We start from the raw sequence: 20,467 nt of genomic DNA on the forward strand, positions 1-20,467 counted from the left end.
TTCCAGTACCAACTGTGCAGTCTGTTGTTGTCTCTGTGATCCACACTCCTAGTCCAAAGACAATTATTCCACCTCAGTTCTGGCTCAGTCTGGCTGACAGTGACCAATTACAACTGTTTGAGTGAGGAAAGTGGCCCAGTGAAGTACCTGGACCTGTTCCCAAATTCGGAGACCACGGCTTGCCCTCTGGAAAGAGTTTGTTGAATCATGGCTGGTGGAAGGGGCTCTTGAGTAGGTTGTTTGTTCCTGTCCATTGCTCAAAATTGAAGAATCAGTTTCCTACCTTGGAGCCACATTTGTGAAGTTGCTAGTTTGCTTTATCACAATGCCAATGAGTTTAGTAAAGGAAAACAGGAGAGAGAGCTGGAATAAATGAGAAAAATCAAAGTAGGGTATCAATTAGATTGCTCTTAGTTCTCATTTTTTACTTTGAAAGTCAAAAGAGTTCAGATTTAAACAACTACTTTTTTGTCCCCTATAGTAGTAACCGATTTTAACACACATGGTAAAACACACTGGGGCCATGCCTATGCTCATGAATAGACCTGCTTGTTCTGTTAAGGATCAAAAGAGAGTATTGCTGTGTCTGTGGTTAAGCCCTGAATGCAAAGTGTGCCTTGACTCTATTTAGCAAATCTTAATTTATCTATGCAGTTAGAGTAAATTCTGATCACGTCTAGTGAAAAATCCCATCATCCCTTTGTTTACATATTTGTGGTCTGTTCCAGTGCATCAGCCACTATTGCTGTGGACATCAATTGCAGAATGGGTGCTGTTCCCAGTCACGCAATATGTTCCTAATGGGGACATGAGAATCTTTTTTTACTCCACTGTCTTCTCAGTTCTCACTTTTGTACTTTCTCCATTTCACTGGCTCTTCAGGCAGGTCACAATGTGTGAGAGCAGAGTAAACATGGATTTCTAGGTATAGAAAGCCTGCAGATTTAAAATCTGTGGCTATGTACATACTGTGAAGGAACACAGGAAAGGAGGTGGTGGGGGAACAAATGTATTTTTGTTTCCCATAATGCAAAACTTCCAAATTATTTTTGATTTGGTATCACCATCCCAGGGGTGGCAGCTGCCTCAGCAGTTCCCCTCCTGCAAGTCAAAGAAGCGCAGCTGTTGAGAGATGCTCAGTTTTTGAGGCATCGTTTGCAGTCCCTGTGCATCAGCAGCAGCACACAAGTTTCCAGCCTTGGAGAAGCCCTGATTTAGCTTGAGCGTTCCCTGGAGCATCTCTTGAGATGTCTATGTGGTGTCTAGTGACCTTTCTGTGTTTCATAAACCTGTGCAGAAACAAGAACCTCTGAGAAAGCCAGTGATTGTATTATATTACTAAACTAGTTATCTGAACCCAGGGAATTCACCTTGTCCTTTGGTATCATGTACATTGTTCAAAAGACAAAGATATTACGCTGCTGTTAAGAATTTCGCTTACAGTGGTATTGAAGGATACTGGAGATCCTGTTCTCCCATCCATATGTAGTTCCTGAGGCAGTGAGGATTGCAGGGTCACAGTCTATTGACCGGCAAGGTTTTGTGCCCATCTCCTTGAGACTATTTCTGTCATTACCATCTACTCCTTTCCCATCAATATCAGGTGACCTCATGCAACTGAGACAGCCCCTACATTATTTAAGTTTTTAAATTATAGTAATAAAACTTGGAAGTACGCTTCAGGTTCACGGAGTGTGGTCACCACCAGCTCTCAAGGGCAGTGAGCCCCAGCGCAGCAGACTGATCCGCAGCATCGGCACCACCACCTCTATCCCAGCTGTATCCGCAAAGGCTGCTGGCAGCACCTCTGTGAATGGGTCTGAAGGAAGTCCGTGTCTTCTGCTCTTCTGAGCTGGAGCTGGGGACATAAAACTACAGTTTTTAAAGTTACAGTTTTTAAAACTACATAAAACAAGCTGTAGTTGCCTTTTTGCTCTCTCCCTATATGTAGTGACATGAACTTCATAACCAATGTAAAATTCACATACTTTCAGTACTCAAAGTTTGCTCTATTGACCCCGTATTTCACCTGCAATCTGAATCTGGTTGATCCCATGAGTTCTGCTAGCCTCTCCAGCTTGACAAAGGGATGTATCGTCTTCCCTCCTTCCAGGCTTTGATTATGTTCCACCCGAGGAGCATTATATCTCCAGAGCTTGAACAGGCACTAGCTTGAAATTATATAATCTCTTAAGAGCCTTCTAGAGGAAAATTAAAGTTTTCCTACAAGTGATACTGTTTGCAAACGGAGATAAATGGAAAGCAGTATCCATACCTTCCGTCCATGCAAAGATCATACCTAATACTGCAATAGTAATTGTGCCAGCCACCCAGAGTGCAGCACAGCAGTCTGTTAGCAAACTGACAGTTGGGGTCAGAAATGTTTATGGATGTCTTAACTGAAGTGTTCCCTTTTCTGGCAATTTCATCCCTTTAAGTGCCATGAATTATTCATCTTCCATTTATTTCTCCATTTCTGTCTCGTATTGAGAAAGAGGTCATAATATCTCTATTTTTCCAGCCCCTAAATCATCCAGGACATCACCTTTCAGTATCTAGGATACTTTTTATAACTACTAGTGCATTCTGTGCTTTAGTCTCTTTCTGTGTTTTATCCATGTTTTTCAAAATTAGAAGACCAAAATTTCTCTTGCTAATCTAGTAATAGTTTCATCAGATCATGTAAGTAGGGATTAAGATTTTTCTGATCTTCAATGTTTTTGTGGTATTTACATGGCACTAACAGATGCTTATCCATTAGCTGCATGCCTTCCTGCAGGAATCGGTTAAATGTGATTTCCTCACCCTTTAGGTTCCTTCATACAGCAAGGAACATTTCACAAACGCACATACACTTATCTGCTAGCCTTTCTTCAGCTCATTTGTAAGACCTTCATCTGCTGCAATTACATGACACCACTAATGGAAGAACAATCATTTGCTCCGAAGAAAACAAGAAGATTAATTACATTTCTGTCAAGCTAATTGAAAAGCTAATTGCTACAAGCTGTCATAGAAATCCTTTCCCTTTGAAGTGAGTAGCAGTGAAACTTAAATAGACAAGAAAACTTCAGTTGTAGAAGGACTGGAAGAATAGGAATGGAAGAATTGTGTAGCAAGCGTTGAAGATAGAGCATGTGAACCATCAAAAATATGCTTTGAGAAATTGCATACCACAGCATCTTTGGGGCTTCCATTTGCCATAGCTGCTTCATTTTCTGATCTCCTCAGCCAGCATCTGGATCAGAACTGCCCTCCTAAGGGGACTTAGCTCTATATGTCATTCAGGTAACTAATGGAAGGCTTGGTACGAAAGAGAATTCAGAGCCCCATGACACAGTTAACAGGAGAAAGAAATGAAATCATATCAGATGCATATCAAATGAAAGATTGTTGAGGTGGTAGACAGGGAATATCACATACTAGCATCTGAGTCCTGTATGTTGGTTGAACACTGATGAAGTAATGGATACAATTGAATTCTGAGGTCCCTGACCTGGGTGGTATTTGGGTAGATGGGCTATGGGCTAATTGTTTGGCCTGCATAGCCTCCGGCATCTGCAGGGCACGTGCTACTGCGTTTCATAGAGAATCCCACAGGACAGACACGAAGAGCAAAAGATACACTGCACAGATCCTGGGAAGGAAGACATCATTAATTCCTGTTTGATCTCATTCATAAACTTAAGGTTCAGGGAGAATATGGAGAAGGTGATCTTTAGATTAAAGCAGGAGTAAGCTTATATTGCAAGATCGTTGCAACTAAAAGGGCTGAATGGGAGCAAAAAAGCTTAAGAGTCAGAAATGGGAAGAGGGAAAAGTGCTGTGCAGGTCAGTGACAGCTTCAGTGAAATCTCGGCTCTGAATTCACCGGGGTTATGGCGATTCCCTCTGCAGCTATTACTGTCTTAAGTTTATGTCAGCATGGCATTCCCTATAAAAGCTCTGCATGTGAAATACTGGGCCAAGGACAAAAGGACCAAGGACAGCTGACTTCAGCAACCCTTTCTTGGGTTTTGGAGGCCCTGAGAGGAGTATTCTTTGCACAGGAAGGGTGCACAGGAAGGTGGTTAATAGGACTGCCCTGCAGAAGCTGACCAGCAAAGTGGATCTAGCTACATCTCCAGTGAATGGATGGATTGAGAAAAATCAGGCTAGCCAGTATATTTAATGTGTAGTCTGTTCACAACCCTTCTCAGTGTTAGGGTGCATGACTACAACATGTCTCCTTGTTTAGGAGGAGTTACTGTGGTCTGATGTGTCACAAGGGAGATTGCATACATGATTTCAGGCAATCTGTACCCAAAAATCTCTCCAGACCTGACTTAACCTTTATGAATTTTCCCAATTCACAGAACAACAGAGAGGACCCTTCTTCCCCTGTTTTGAGAAGGAACCCTTATCCCTTGTATTCCTCACCTAACTGTTGAATAGCAACAACATTTACATGGAAATAGGATGGAATCTAATGTCTATGTCAAATGCTTTCCTTTGCTGGAATGAGCCCTATTTATTGCTGCTAATTAGAGCTGGCAGTAGCTCATGGAAGAGGAGTGCAAATTTGGATTCTCTTAGCCATGTAGCGGAGTGAGAAAATATGAAGCAAGCTTGCTACAGAAGTCAGTGCTGGAGCTAGAATTTGGTATCCCGTTCTTCAAGCAAAAATCATTTGTCACTTCTGAAAATATAGGCCAAATACTGTTTATGTTACAGTGTTTCCCACTGCAAGCAGAAGAAAAGAAAGACAACTGATTCAAAATGGTCATATACCTCTAAAAAGGATTGCTGTTATGATTTGACCACAAGCTCTGTGATGATCAGAGTATTAAATGAGAACAGTCAGTGGTAACTCATGAGCTTATTCATGAGGTAGAGGACAATCTAAAAAAAAATCAGATCGGGGACATCATGCTACGCAGTCAGGAGCGGTTGAAATTTTGATACTATTTGTGTCTTAAGTTAGAAACATTCCCAACTCCCTCTTTTAAACCCAAGCAATGTTACATATTTTGGCAAGCTGTCCAGTTATTAAAGAAGTGCACTGTTTCTGCGGTTTTTTCTACTTTTCTTATTCTCTTCCCTGTATTTTTCTAAGAATTTTTTTTTTATTTTTGCAACAACACGTAGCATAGCACAGTCCTAGCAATAAATCAGTACTGCTATTTTTATATAAAACACTGTGATTTCTTCAGAAGGATTACTTGAAATGCTCCACATGCATTTTAAGATTCTCCTGTGTTTTTCTCCTTTCCTATGTCTGTTGCAATGTTCTTTAAACAACTTTTAAATGGGCTTGATGGGGCTGGATGCCTAGTGCACATGCAGTGCAGCCAGAGTAGCCAAACTGGGTGGAAGGGTGGGGGATGTTAAAAACGTGAAAACATGAGAGGCTGGAAATTGTTTAATAATTCCTTTAGCTGCTGCAGAAATTTCTCAGTTAAAGTATTAAGGCTGAACCAATTTGGAGCAGTTTTTGAACTGCATTTTCTTCCTTAATCAGCTCCTTAATCATAGATGAACAGGTGTAGAAGTCATACCATTCTACTCTTCAGGAACTTTTGTTGCTATATGATATTTGTTGCAACAGTGAAGTTGATATTAGATCTCCTAAGAGAATTATGCACAGTAGATGTGTACCAGAAAATATAAATACCAAGGAGGAAACCATGATGTATTTGGCAGTCGCTTGGATGTGGAAGGCCCCTTAGCCAGACGCTTCCCTCCAGCACTGAGTCACGTTTAAGCGGAAGAGCCTGCTGCCTGTGCTGGGAGCCAGCCAGGTGACAATGATCTCTGTGCAGAGAGGATTTATTTCTCGATCATCAAGTGTGGCACTGTTGGCGAAAGGAGTGAAACAGCCCAGCCTTTCGTTGATTATACTTAATGATCGATTTGCTGTGCACATTAAGTGAGATGGTGGAAGGAATGAATCCTGTCAGCTTCCACTCACGTTGATTTTTTTCTGGCCTTATTAGAAGCTTTGAGAACAGCTGACAAATACTGCAGAGGTGCCCTGGTGATGACTTCCAGCATTTGTGGAGCAGTCATTAAATATGCTGCAGTGTGATTCTTATTACTGGTCAGGGCCAACTGGAAAGATGAAGACTTGGAAGTGTAAAGCCTTGTGCTTGGTTAGGACAACTGTTTTGGTAACTCTCAGCGTATAGGGGTTATACCATGGGGAACTGATAAGATGATAATCACTGGAAGTCAGAAGAGCCCTATAGTTATTTCCAGTCCTTAATTCTGCCCTTTTCACTCCAAGATCTCACAGGACCAAAAGATTAACAAAGCACAGTGAAAAATTCTGGAATGGCAGTGCTATACTTAGTGCCAAAGCCATGTGGACATCTGTGCATTTCACATTGCCATCTACAGTGAACACAACAACACAGTGCAACATCCTGTTGTACAGAGAGCAGTTTTGTTTGCTTGACTTTTAAGCATGCTAGGCACTGATTTGCTTGTTTCTGTTTAAAATAACTATCCCAACTCTACATATCTTGGAGAAAAAAAAAATCTGTAATTTATGGATCCCTTAGGTACAGTTTTTGACCCTTGCTGGTACCTCTGCTACAGAGCAAATGCTCTACCCTAAACAGTGGTTCTCTCAAACCTCAGTGATTTTTCTGTGAAGACAGCAACTGTAGTAAATAAGTTGGCTGTCACATCTACATATGCCAGCTCTACACTCTACCACCATGTGGTTTTATGACAGATTTTACTATGAGTTTCCAAATGTTGATGCCAGCATAACATTTCCATTCTACGTGGGAAATGTAGGTCATTCCAACAAGCAGGATGCAGATAGGAGAGGGTATAGGAGGGTGGATAGCAACCTTTCAGCATCTTTGAAGAGTTCATTAATGCACTGTATGTGGTTCCCTCTCCTGCACTCCATTTTTCTTCCAACCAAATAAATGAAATGATGAATATTATTCAGTACTTGATTCGTTTGCCTGACTTTGCAGGTTGCTACTCAGGAATTATCATCATCTCTTAAGTCTGTGATAACGGCCAGGTTCAGAGGAGGATAGAAATGCTTTATAATATCCAGATGCAGAATAATTTCACCTCACAAGGGTTTCAGTCTAATACAATAGCTACATATTGCGAAACTGAAACAGCTAGCTTCTGTCTCTTTCATACTGTATTAACTGCTGTGATTTGGATGGTTTTTTAACCTCTGTTGAGGTATACAGGTTCAATACCTCTGGCTTTTACTTAGCTCTTGGCCTCAGCCACACTCAAAGACAATACATTCCCCATCTAAACACATGAGCATTGAAAGGTATGCGCTTTATCTAGTTTGAAATTGCCACATACAAGATCTGTGGAACATTCCCCTGCTCCGGGGTCAGGAGAGAAAGAGAACAGGTATTCCTAGTCCTCGTGTAGAAAGCATCTGAGTAAAAGAATACATTATTAGGGTGATCATTCTCAGTTGTTTTGCTCTCACTTCATTTGAGAGGTTTTACATGCCCCCCCTCAGCGTGGTCAACCAGCCCCAGAGTCTCTTAATTCTGAAATACTTTACTGGAGGTGTTTTTATCTAGATTGCTCTACGCATTTAAACAAACAAAACAAAAAAAAAGTTGCTGTAATTTCAGGAAATCTAGGAACACAGATATTTGGTCTCTGGGTTTTTCAAATTTCAGGGAGCATTTGGGAGTGACGGGTGAGGCTGCTTTGTCTTTCAACCATATGCATTTGTCTGAATCGTTTACCTAATTCTGACACCTGCAGACTAGTTTGGTTGATTGGTTTCTTTTACTTGAAACATTAAGCTTTATTTTTAAAATATTAAGCTTACTTTTTGAAAGCTTTAAATAAAGCTGAGTAAGGGAAGTATAGAAATAATTGAAAGTCTTGTTACATTACTAGCAAACGGTAGGAAGCTATAGACCAACCTAGGAGCAGCAAGAAGAGGTTGAGTCTGTTGATAGTTGGACAGATGCACTCCTACATTTATTAGGGAGCAAAGGTTTGTTGTCAGCTTTGGAAAAGAGGACAGAGCAAAATGAAAACCAAAGAACTGATCTGGGTTTAGAATATTCCAAACAGCCTTCTGAAGAACCATGACAAAGAAAGATTTCTTTTTTGTTATTTAGGGTTTTTTTAATCACAGAGAGTGTAGAAAATCTATTTCCTGATTCTGAAAGTCTTTGAGCGCTATCATCACTATTGAAACATACATTTCAGTGATGTTTTAAGCCTTTTTTATAACTTTTCCAGCAGCCTTTAAACTTTAGCTTCCTTTAGGAACATTCTCTATCCCGCTATGACATCGAAAGAAAAAAAACAAATAACTGAGATTTTTGTCAGAGAGAAAAGAGACATGTAAATATTTACCTTCCAAGAAGCAACAACTTCTTGTTACGCTAGCGTGTCACTTTCATTTTTTCCCGAAAAAATGATTCGTACTTCAGTCATTGTCTTCTAATGAAAATTTCAGGAGTGCTTTTCGTAATTGTGCCTGGTTTTGTTTAAATCAAAATATTCCTGTGCATAAAGGAGCCTTATGCAATAGCTTGTAGCAAAACAGCTCTAAATCATGTGCAAAAAACAAGATGGTGAAGGAAATTTAAGAGGGACTCACATTGCAGATGACTCACATCGTTATCATCCAGTCTTACTAGGACTCTTTGTTTGAGGCTTTTAACCAAGGAAACAGGATTTCTAAAGTAAGAGTCAGGGAAGCTATGTATCTTTTCTCTTACTTCAGCAATACAGCGTGTTCCAAATGTAAAAGTCAGTAGTTGAATGCAACACAGGAAGAAAACAATATTTTATAATCTTGTCTAATAATTCAATTTTGCCGCCCCTTGGTGTTTTGAGTTTTTTACAGTATTCTGGTCTTTTTTGTTTATTTTTTAAAGAGGAAGGTCCTGGGAATGCACTAGTAGTAATGCAAAAATATCAGCAATAAAAATAAGAGAAAACTAAATTGGCAGCAGCATTTAAAAGATTCAAATAAAGAAAGAGCAGATACACATACAAAAAAGTTCTTGCAATGTGAGTAATGGCTGAATTTTCCTTTTTGTCCTAGCATTTAAAATGGGAGGTCCACATATTTTACCCGGATGTACTGGCTCTTCTGTTCTGTTGAAGTCCCTATACCATCCTCTTCCGTGTTGTGTTTTGGTGCCTTCTGATACTCTTATCAAGCAGCATGGTTAATATCAAGCATTCATTGCTTATTCTCCCATTCTTTCGTTAAGAAGAGGGGCATATACAGTGCAGCATTTCATGTTAGTCGGGCTTTGAGACCCTGGGACAAGAAAGAGAAGATGTGATAGATTTCATTTCCCTGTTTCCTTGTTTTATTCTTTTACAAGTGCATTTGTTGCAAAGTAGGAAAAAAAGGGCAAAAAGAGAAAAGCCATACAAGGAACTTTTGAGTTGGAGAGTGTAGCAAAAAAACATGGAAGTCAAATTGCAGAAGAGCAGCAGTTAATTCACGAATTTGTCTCCAAATATTGAAGCCGTGACTCTGTTCTGGTGAAATTGCATGAGGTGGATAGATGTACAGATTTTAACACTAGTTCATGGCCTTTATGGTCATTTCCCTGAAGTTTTGTATAACGCAGCCACAAAATTATATTTCCTCATAGGAAAATTTAAAGAACTAATCTGAAATTTTAAAATGCCTAGGGGTGGAGGAAAATTCTTCATGCCTCTCTAAATTCTCTGCGGTACAGTACGTTTACACTCTTATCTGCTCAAACATGTTTAAAAATTTTTGTTAAAACTTCACACATTAAGAAGCAAGGGAAAGACCAAATAAAATAAACATTAAAAGTTTAGTGGTAGTTCATAATAGATGCATGAGTTTTATTATACTGATTTTGTGATCTTATCTTTTATTTAAAACACTGCACACTTTCAGTTTTGAGCAGCATGTGTGCCATCTTAGTATGAGAAACATGTTTGCTTATGAACTGATAGCCATTCAGTGTTAGTTGTGTGCTTTTTTTTAACAAAACTTCCATGCACTCTTTCAGTTATCCCCACAGGAACTATAGTACCATGGTGTTACTGGTTTGGGGAAGAAGCCCAACAGCTATCAATATAACTTATTATTGAGCGCTCACTAACGACTGTTGCTATATGTGGGGGGAAATCTATGCATTATTTTCCTGTGAGTAACAAGTTAACATTATAAAAGCAACTCAGCAGGAAAAACCTGTGCAGCAGTTATGATGAATGTGTCTTCATTCTTTAAATGAAAGTATAATTTTGAATCCAATTTTGTTTCAGAGTACAGCTGTTCTCCAAAAATAACATACTTGTGAGAGATGTTCCTCTTACTTACACAGTCATGCCTGCTTGACTGGTTTACACTGCTTTTACAGCTTCTAGAAAAGCATTAATAGCATGGCAGCAAAAGGACAAGCTATATTCTAGCATGGCTCGCTCTCTGACAGGATCATTATCTAATTTAAAAATGCAGGGCCAAATGTTACCCTGAATTATCCCTCTGTAACTGCGTGGAACATAGTAGTTCGCAAAGGGGCTTCATTTGGAGCCAGCAGAATTGCTGTCACAGGAATTTGATGTCATGCTAATTGTAAAGTCTTCATAACTGATTACCCCGGGGAAATAACCTTACGTAATTATTTGGCTCTAGGTTGAATCAGCAAGATTGTCAGGCAAAAAATTCTTCAAATGAGCTTTGTGAAGAACTCCATCCCATGATAAGATTATTGTCTTACCTCCACTGACTACCTAACCACTATTGACAGCCTATACAGCAAGTTTTAGTATAAAATTCAGAGATTCTAATCTTCATGAACTGTTCCTGTAAAGATATGGAACTTTGGCAATACAGTTTTGCTCTCTTTTAAAAACAGAATGCAAAATCCTCTAAGTTGATTTATCAGGTGCAAAAGCTGCAACACTGACAGCCTTAGAAGCCAGCTCTTCTGTTATCCACAGGACAAATATAAAGCCCATTATTGGTTATTAGCTATTCTCAAGAGTTCTTACTGTCATAAATGCCGCAGCTTAGCTTCCAGCAGTGCGAGCATCTTCCTTTCCACCTAGTTTTACCCAATTCCCAGGTGAGAAATGAAAATGATAGCCCAGCCTCTGTGTCCTTTCTGTTGTTTGGTACTCAGACCAGGCTGACAGTTCTGGCAGCCTCCTGTAATAACTGTGGCACTGTTTTTTCCTATGCACTGGTCTGTACTCCATTTCCTTATGAACAGTTTTTTTATTAGCATTATTTGCTTTGCAGGTGGGATGGTCTTTACATCATGGTTTCTCCATGTATATGTAGTTCTTCTGTACTCACCCTGGTGACAGACTATCCCATGGAAGACCCCAAAGTAATCAGATAGATGATGAAATAAAATAACCTTCATTCTCCCCTTCCACTGCTGTTTGCATTTTGAATAACAATTAACAGGACAAGTAAGGCTTTATATGAACACTCTAGGCACACGTTGTTGCTGTTAATATACCTTCTGGAAGAGTTATCAGCACATGGTTAAAGAAGTATACTTGCTAAGATCCTTTCTGAGCTCAAAGATAATAAGCTACATTTGTGTCAGAAAGAGCTTTAATTTGTCTTACTTAGTTTGTGAAACATCACTATCCTTACAAGTCATGCTTCTCTGAGGTTAAATATCATCCTGGCATTTTTGCTGTCCTATGCAAGGAAATCTGGCCAGCCTTTGAGAATAGCATTGGATAAACATAAAAATGTAAATGGATCACAAATGTATAATACATAGAGAGCTGTGAATAATTAACTAGTGTGGTTATAGACTGTCAAGTTTTACAGTCACATCGCTCATTTCACCCTGGATACCGATGCTGGGAATGACAGATTCAGACAGATGACTGGGAACTACCCAGACTCGAGAAAAGTTAAAGCTTTAGTCACAAAGAAAAAAAAAGGAGGAAATCTGTTCATACAGGCGTGAACGCTGTGAATGAACCAATTCCTTTCTGGTCTTGTGTGTGCCTTTGAGCAGCCTGGGATAACAGCCCTGAACAGCACAGATGCTCCCTTCCCCAGTCTTATTTTTAAAACCAAAATATTATACATCTGAAGAAAGGGAAGGGGTTCAGTGAGTACGGTAACCGACGGGAACAGTTTCATTAAACCCAGGAAATCTAATTCATGATCAACCTCAGGGGGTCAGAAATGCTTAATTAACTTTTTCCTAGTTAAAATCCAGGGAAAGGAGTGTAAAAAAAGTGGCAGCAACAAATATGTTGATTGGCTACAGCACTTTTCCAGAGGTACAATGGGTAATTACATATTCAGAAGTACCTAGAGTAAGGAAATATTTCCTGTATAGATATAAGCCACTCTACAAAAATAACAAATTTCTTCTCTCAAACTGTTTCCTAGTGCTTTGTTTTTGTGGTTCTTTTTGCAGGTGTTGCTGTTCTGGATTCCAGCGTTTCTGGGAAGATTGGTTTGCGAGCAGTTATATATTATTTCTGCACTACTCTCATTGCCGTGATTCTAGGTACTCTGTGATACTCTAACTATTAACCTCCTCCGCACTGCCTAATAACAAGTGTACAGCAGTGCAACAATACTAAGTTCTCAAAACAGCATGGGGAAGGGAGGCAAGAATCATATGAAACATTATAACATACTTCTAGCAGAGAAGGTGGTCCTGCTATTCACAGTTGGTCTGTGTTCAATTCTACTGTGAAGCCACCGGGAATTTTGACATAAATTTCAGCTCAGGCAAGATTAGGAGCTGTCTGCTTAGGTGAACAGTGACCCTTTTAAAGGCCAGCCTTAACTGCAAAAAGAATTTCCTTGATAGCAAAATGATGGACTGTGGTTGGTTCTCAGATACAAGAATGTATAATGTGTCTCACCTGAAAGAATGAGAGAAAATGTTGCTTTCCTTCACATCCCATTCCCTTCCTAAAAGGTTTTTATCCCGTCCGTCATGGCCAGGGTCCACTCCCACGTCTCTGAAGCCCACACCTTGCAGGAACTTCATTCCCTACAGCCAGCCTTGAAATCTTCCATATTTGCTTGAACAGATGGCTTTAGGCCTTTTTTGTAAATAGGAAAGAAAATTAACCCCTCTTCTGTCAACTCTTTCATAGTATGAGGCCTATCCTTGCGTTCTGTTGCCTGAGTGAGTATTGTGCCCAGCTATCACCCGCTAAAAGTAAACTGTTGTGTATTTATTTGAAGGATAAAATGTGTACCATGTATGGCCTACTTGTAAAGCAAAGCACTATTTAACAGAAGAAAAATGATCACATACAGACATATAAGGCCAGATTCATTCCCAGAGGTTGCATGATTAAGGTTACACCATTTAGGATAATATCTTATCTGTCTGGGAATTTTCCGTGAATACATAGTGAGGCAGACTTGGTAAAAAGTAACGTACTTTGTATGGACCTAACTTTGAAATTGGCCCTGCCTTGAGTGAGGTGTTGAACCATCAAGCTCCACAGCTCCCTGTCAACCTAAGTTATTCTATGATGCTATGATACTGGTTTCCTTGTGCAAAATAACACAAATTCAGTTTTGCTATTGTTCACAGTTGTCATTAAAAAAGCACTCTTCTTGGGGAGTTGAAGGGTCCTGCAGATGTCCCTTTCTCTCCATAGCAAGATTTAGTTGTCTGACATGTTCTAGGTTAGCTTGGGTTTTGGACAAAAGTGCATACACTTTGAAAGGCTTAGGTTTTCAGATAGGAGAAAGAGTGCATGAGATGAAGCCCACTAAAGTCAATGGAAAATATGTCATTGATGCAGCATTCACAATGTAGTACTTAGTATATGTTGCACAAAAATTCTTATTTTACTATGTTTCTGAAGTTCTTCTCTTACGTAACTTTATTGATATAGACTGACTTTAACAAAACATACTGTTGTACAGTGGGGTCACAGGGCAATACAATCGTATTCAGACCTGAAAGCTAGTAATGAGAAAGGCTGTGCAAAGGAAAAGATAAAAGGCAATTCAAAATATCACCCTGCAAACTTCACAGAGTACTTCAGCGGAAGCTTGGCTGACGTAATTTACGCTTCTTGGTGAGCAGTAGTGATTTAGTAGCATAGAAGCAAAAACAAAGCTAGAATGCCCAAGTCCAGTGGCAATGCCTCAAGTTGCCCCTGTGCTGGGAGAAGCCACCAATTTAAAGATGCCAGCTATGGACTTCCCTTTTCTGAACAGCCCTGTGGGTGCACCTGGGAACAGCATTTGGTGATAAGAGTGTAGTCACACAGGATACACTAAGGCTTGCTTCAGTTTGCACTGCGAATTTTTTTCCTGCTTCTCCTTCTACAGGAATTGTGTTAGTTGTGATCGTTAAACCTGGAGTGTCTCAAAAAGCAGAAGAGATAAAAAGAGTGGGCAGTACCCCTGAAGTCACTACTGTCGATGCCTTGCTGGATCTGATCAGGTGAGGGTGTTTATCGTTTCCATACCCATGACGCAGCGGTGTGAAAAATAAATATATAGTTGTAACGTGTAATATAATATAAATGCTTTCCAGTGTTGTCTGGAGGATTCTAACAGGTTAGATGAAGGAGTGCTCATTTTAGAATGGATTCAAATGAATTTGTTAAAAGAAAATGCACTCTCCTTACACTACAGCCTTTGGTTAGTAAGCCAGCCACCACAAAAATTCCCTCATCCGCAGAAATTGACATATGTGCCTTACCTGCTATGAGATATCATCCAGAAAAGATTCTGTGGTGGGCTGGTTACTACCTAGCAGCTTCTCTGTCATCTAGCATAGAAGACCACCTAGAATTGCCCTGTTGCGTGTCCCCTCCTCAAGGACGAACGCAGAGTAACAGATGCAATGTGCAGACGTTTCTTGTGGTTCCACAGTTAGGTTTGCTGCCTCTTCAGTTTTTAAGGCAGGGGAGACTTATTTTGAGTCTTTCCCTACCAGCATTCTGAAAAAATGATAGATAATTAACATAGAAAAAAACAGCCTGTAGAAATATCTGCAAAAGACTTGAGCAATGTGCCTCTGTTAGCATAGGTTTTTAGAACTGGTAGGAACTGCATAGACTGTAGCATGTTTAAGAAGTTATACAAAAATGACCCAAAAAAAGCTGCATTTCCAGTAATGGCTAGTAGTTACCAAAAGATGTTTCTGTTCATTTTTTTTTCTCCAGCAGCAATTAGTGTCTGGTCTATGTCACTATTGCTGCTCATTATTTTCTTTTTGTATAATTTCTGCTTAATTTGTCCTCTAAGAGTCAGCTACCAAATATCTAAAATCAGCTTTCTCAGCATTTTTCATTTCAGGAGATCTGAAATGTCACTGACATTTGCAGATGCAGCTCCCAACCCCCAGCTCTTGACATTTGTAAAAATATATGTATATCTGCCTTGAAAGAGTTGTCTGTCGTATTTAACAGCAAATGCCGATTGTCAGCTGGGGCATCTCTGCCCCCGAGACAGATCAAGACCTCTTTGGCATCTCCAGTCCTCAACCCCACAGCTGCATGTTAGGCACCCCACTGCCATTCCCGACATCTGTCCCCTCTTGCCTGTGCAGGACTGGAGTGGCCGCTCCTTAGAGAGCTCTTCTTACTCCTTATGGTCACTTGTCCCAGGAATCAGCAGTGGGGCGCTGTGTAGGCTGTTGCCAGTCATTTCCACATGAATGCACACATGTTCATAGTGCTGATACAACTCCAAGCACAAAAAAGTCTTTAAGAAGCAGCAAGTGAACTATAGAGTATTTGGTGGTTTTGGTTACAATTTATGGCTCCACTTACAGCAGAGATCTAAAATTCTCTTATAAAGGAATTGTAGTTATTTATTTGCTACATATTTATATTCATCAGATTTGAGAGTCAAATCCAGATGATCTTGTAAAGCTTAAGCTAAATCACAAGTTTGTAGAAACTACTCTTGCCTCCAAAGGAATTTTGCATAAAAGCTTGAAAAGTAAAGGCAGGCTTTTGCGAGAGATCTGGAAGGGAGATAAAGACTCCTGCTTCAATATGTAAACTATAATCTTCTGCACAGAGCTGGGTATTCCATAATTACCTACTTATTCCTGTTTTCTGCAGCTTCCTTTAAATCTTGCACTGGCCATTGGAAAGGAGGAGGCAAGCAACTGGATTGCTCTGCTTCTGAGCTAGTTTCCTAGCTTTTCAGTGCATGAAATGGTTCCTAACCCTGGAATAACACGTGGGACTCTTCCATCAGCCAGGATTAATTTCTGAATTCAAAACTACAGGGTAGCACACCAAAAATCTATTTCTTCCAGCATAGTATTAATAAGTGCTATTTTTATTTTTTCTACCTAATACATGATAAATCCTGTAAAAATGACTTAGGACTGTCTCTTGCATTCCTTGTGCAATTGATGGGGAAGATGCATCAGGAAAAAAGACAGTGAGTTCAGGAGCTGGACAATGGAAATGTCAAATACTGAAAAATGAGCCTAAGAATTCCACAGCAGGAAACAATCACTTGGTCATTGGAAGTCCTAAAGCCTTGTCTCTGCTGGACTTCAGATCTGACAGTGCTAAATACACTACTTTCTGTGTAGAGCAACACACTCTAAGCTGCCTTTCAACACCAGATCGTATCATATTATTTAGATAAACAGCTTGTTCATAGTATGCTATAATGTTGAAATGCCTCTAATTTCTCTAACAGGAATATGTTTCCAGAAAACCTTATCCAAGCCTGTTTTCAACAGGTAAGTGTAAACATCCCTTTTTATTACTGTTGTTCTCATTGCTAACTACAAATTCTTCTTAATTCATGTCCCCTCCCTGAAATATATCATATTTCCCTTTGTAAAAGTCTGTCTGTAAGAATTACTTACGAGAAGTCCAGGAGGCTCTTGAGCTCCCATAGAAGGACTTTTCTTAGGCATCTTCTTTTCCTTTCCATTATGCATAATACTCTGTTCTCAGCTCATAAAGCCTTGATCATCCCTTGCAAAAAGACACTGTGTAGAAGCTGGATGCAGAAACTTAGCAGGGTATTATTACACAGGTTTTTCCCTTTAAGGACAGGCAGAGTTATAAGAGCCATGTCATGGGGATCTATGGCCTGGTTCCTTAAAAACCCTCAGAGTCCGATGAAATGTGCCCAAATCAGCCCTCACCCTGATGTGCCTTGCATCTGATGTCCATTGCTATAGCTGGTGATTCATCTTGATGAAGAGGTAGCCAGATGTTAGAGTCTGTTTGAGACATCTCTTTTGAGAAAGACTGAGATTTGGAAGAGGAAAGAGGAAACTGCTGTCCATATATCAGTCTTTCTTCAGATTCAGTCACATTTATCCATAAATAAATCAATTTTTGTGATGCTCTCCGCTTCCCTTTTTTGTTTTCTACAGCAGTTGCCTACCAGTTACTCTGAAGTTTGTATGGGAGGTAGCTAACCTTTCCCAGGAAGTAGCGTTAACTATCTTCTGCGTGTATTTACACTGAGTGTATTTACAGTTTACAGAACTTCTTTACGCAGTTTTTTTGCATATTAATTACTTTAAAGGCAAATCTTCTCCCTTGCTGAGGTACAGAATCCTGTCCTGACTTCTCTGAAAGACTGAAGCTGGAAAAGTCCCTCTTTTCAGAGGCCACATATTAACAGTATGGCTCTAATTATCCTCAAAACAAGATGTACAGCATCCCCTGCAGGCAGTGAGGCCGGCACACCTTCTCCACCAATGCAGCAGGTGTAGGTGGCCCAGCTGTATCAGGTGCACCTGCACTACAGACCTGTTCAAGACCAGTTCTCTCCAACCACTTGTTGCAACGCAAAATGCCCTCATCATTGTTAGGAGCTGCATCTCATCCCCTAAAGGACTGCGGCAGGTCTACAGGGCACCCAGGAGCCTCAGGAGCATGATTTGTAGTGTATTTTCTCTGTATCACTTGTTTTATATAGTGTCTTAAGTAGAGAACCGTGATGGCTCACATTCATTCTGATTGGTTCATTTTTCCTTATTTTTATTGGGCAACTCTGCCTTTGTGGACTTCCCCATTTCCTCATGTGTTTAAATAAATTCTTCTATTTTTTGAAAAACTCTTTCAGTATAAAACCAAACGTGAAAAAGTGGATGTTGCAAGTGGCACAGAAAAAAATAGCTCCACGTTTAAAGAAGAAGCTGTGACGATTGTCATGATGGCAGAGGTTTCAGAGGTACGACCTTTATTGTTTGTTATACTCCATTACAGTATAGGAAGGTAGTTAGACTGAAATTTGGTTTAGTTGATATATTAGTTAATGATTCAGAAAAGGAAGGAAATGAAACATAGATAAATCTAATTTAGTTGATATGTTAATTAATGATTCAGAAAATGAAGGAAATGGCACATAGGTAAATCTTATCAAGGGGACAAAACTTGGTAAGGAAATGTTGAAGGTGATTATGATGCTCTTCAGTTAGATTTCAGAAAATCAGAGGACTCTTCTGGCAAATAAACAGGACAAAGATAATAGATGATGCGGGCAACTAATCCATTCATATACTCCGTTAAAGGTATAAGCTGATGCATTGTAAACTTGCTGAGAAATTAAAGACAACAGTCATTGTGGGAAGGCTGGGTATATATTAACAGATTTATAACGCTGGGTATATATTAGCAGATGTTTAAGCAGCAGTGATGTAATCATAGGCATTGCAGAAAGAAGGGAGCAGCAAATCATCAAATTATTTGAAATGGAAAGCAAGCAATGGAAAGAGTGTTGGTAATTAATAGCTTGATTGTTGCTCTACAAACAAAAAAAAAAAGTATATAGAGACAGAAGTAAAGAGGTTTAACAAGCATATTTGGAGGCCTGGAAAGCTTACATGTGTTGATAGCTTGTAAAGCCTAGGATTACACTGGAGGAGAGGAAGAAAAAATTCAATAGAATTAAGAACACAGAACTACGAATAATACAAATATCATCTCATAATAATGAGGGCATGGGAACATGAGCTAAACGAAAGGAAATCAGTTAAATCCCAAAGCAAGATGCAGTAGAGAATTGCATCCTCAATGGATAATTTTCTTTCATAAATGCATACTGCATGAACACAGAGGACTGTGTGAATACTTAGTAGGATTTTTTATGTGATGTGCTTAAGATTCTGCTATTAATTTTGCAATTTCATTGGTTTCAGCTGAACAATAGATTTTTAACAGGGGGCAAAATTGGGCACCATTGTCCCACTTTTCACAAAATGGACAATTTATTTCAAATCTGACCACAAACCCTTGTGCTGCACAGAAATGACCACAAGGATTCTACATCAGCTGAGTTTCATTCCCCACAGCAGGGAATAGCTCTTGTGTATACTGAGGGCATGACTTCAGTGCCTAGATTTTGCCGTTCTTTGTGTCAGAAGTTTTTTGAAAGGACAACATAAATTACGTGTGCTTTATCCTGTGCTAGGATTTGGTCAGGTACTTGCATAATTTAAAATACAAAATCTGAAAAGGCAATTTAATTACCTTCCTTTGCCCACTTGGCACTGCCAGAATTGGAATAGAATGACTAGGAAGAAGATTTCCTTATCTTTTCATAAAGAAATCTAAATGTGTTTTATTTTAAGACTCTTTCTTTAAAGTAAATTCCATGTTTTCAGGTAGCAACTTTTTTTCTCTTGAATCCAATCTACAGAACAAAACCCAGGAATACAAAGTTGTGGGCATGTATTCCGACGGCATCAATGTGATGGGCTTGATCATCTTTTGTCTTGTTTTTGGAATTGTTATTGGGAAAATGGGAGAGAAAGGACAAGTGCTGGTGGATTTTTTCAATGCACTAAATGAAGCTACCATGAGAATAGTTCAGATAATCATGTGGTAAGTTCAAGGACATGCTGGTATTTCCTGATGCCTCTTTAAGTGGGTTTTGTCATTGAAACTGTACAATTTTCTCTTGTATAGTGCTTTACAGCAAGCAACTTTGAAAGAAAAGGAGGTAAGCAGTTTCCTCTTTACAGAATTTGGTCCTTTTGAGGAACCTGGTGATAAGGCTCCCACTTATTGTATTAAAGAAACAGTCCCATTTGGACACAGGAAACTTCAGTTATTCGGACATTTTCATTAGCGGTTTACATCAAACGAGTATATCTGTACTGTGGTTTGAGGACTGCAGAAGCATCACTACCCACATTCCCTTTTCAATCTTGAACACTATTCCCTGAAATAACTTCTAACAAATAGCCATTAAATTCACACATTAGCTGTCCTTGGAGCTGAGTTCCTTTTAGAAATATAAATAATAATACAAGCACAGACCAAAATCCAAAATGGCATCCAAGTTACAACTTAGCATCTGTAAGGATACAGCCTGTGCTGATAGGTTCTGTGAGATGGCACTGCTTATTTCTGAGACAGAAAAAACAGTTCTGGAACACAGCAATTCATCTGGCAGGGCTTGGCTTGGCTGGACTTCAGAATTATTCACAGAGCTTTCTGTGGAGCAGGGGTTGTGCACGTCATGTTATAGGATCAGGATTATAAGCACACCCAATCCTTTCCACAGTTTGAT

At 39.6% G+C, this 20,467-nt stretch overlaps 1 protein-coding gene across 1 annotated transcript in view; it reads left to right on the top strand.

Annotated features, from left to right (window-relative positions):
• SLC1A1 (solute carrier family 1 member 1) overlaps positions 1-20,467 on the top strand; it is a 57,115-nt gene that overhangs the window by 21,651 nt on the left and 14,997 nt on the right. The window contains exons 3-7 of the mRNA XM_068927097.1: positions 12,393-12,485; positions 14,285-14,399; positions 16,628-16,670; positions 18,017-18,124; positions 19,592-19,776. Coding sequence (XP_068783198.1) covers positions 12,393-12,485; positions 14,285-14,399; positions 16,628-16,670; positions 18,017-18,124; positions 19,592-19,776 — 544 coding nt within the window. The remainder of the gene's footprint in view (positions 1-12,392; positions 12,486-14,284; positions 14,400-16,627; positions 16,671-18,016; positions 18,125-19,591; positions 19,777-20,467) is intronic.

This window comes from Struthio camelus, chromosome Z (assembly GCF_040807025.1).
Source record: "Struthio camelus isolate bStrCam1 chromosome Z, bStrCam1.hap1, whole genome shotgun sequence".
NCBI classification, from domain to species: domain Eukaryota; kingdom Metazoa; phylum Chordata; class Aves; order Struthioniformes; family Struthionidae; genus Struthio; species Struthio camelus.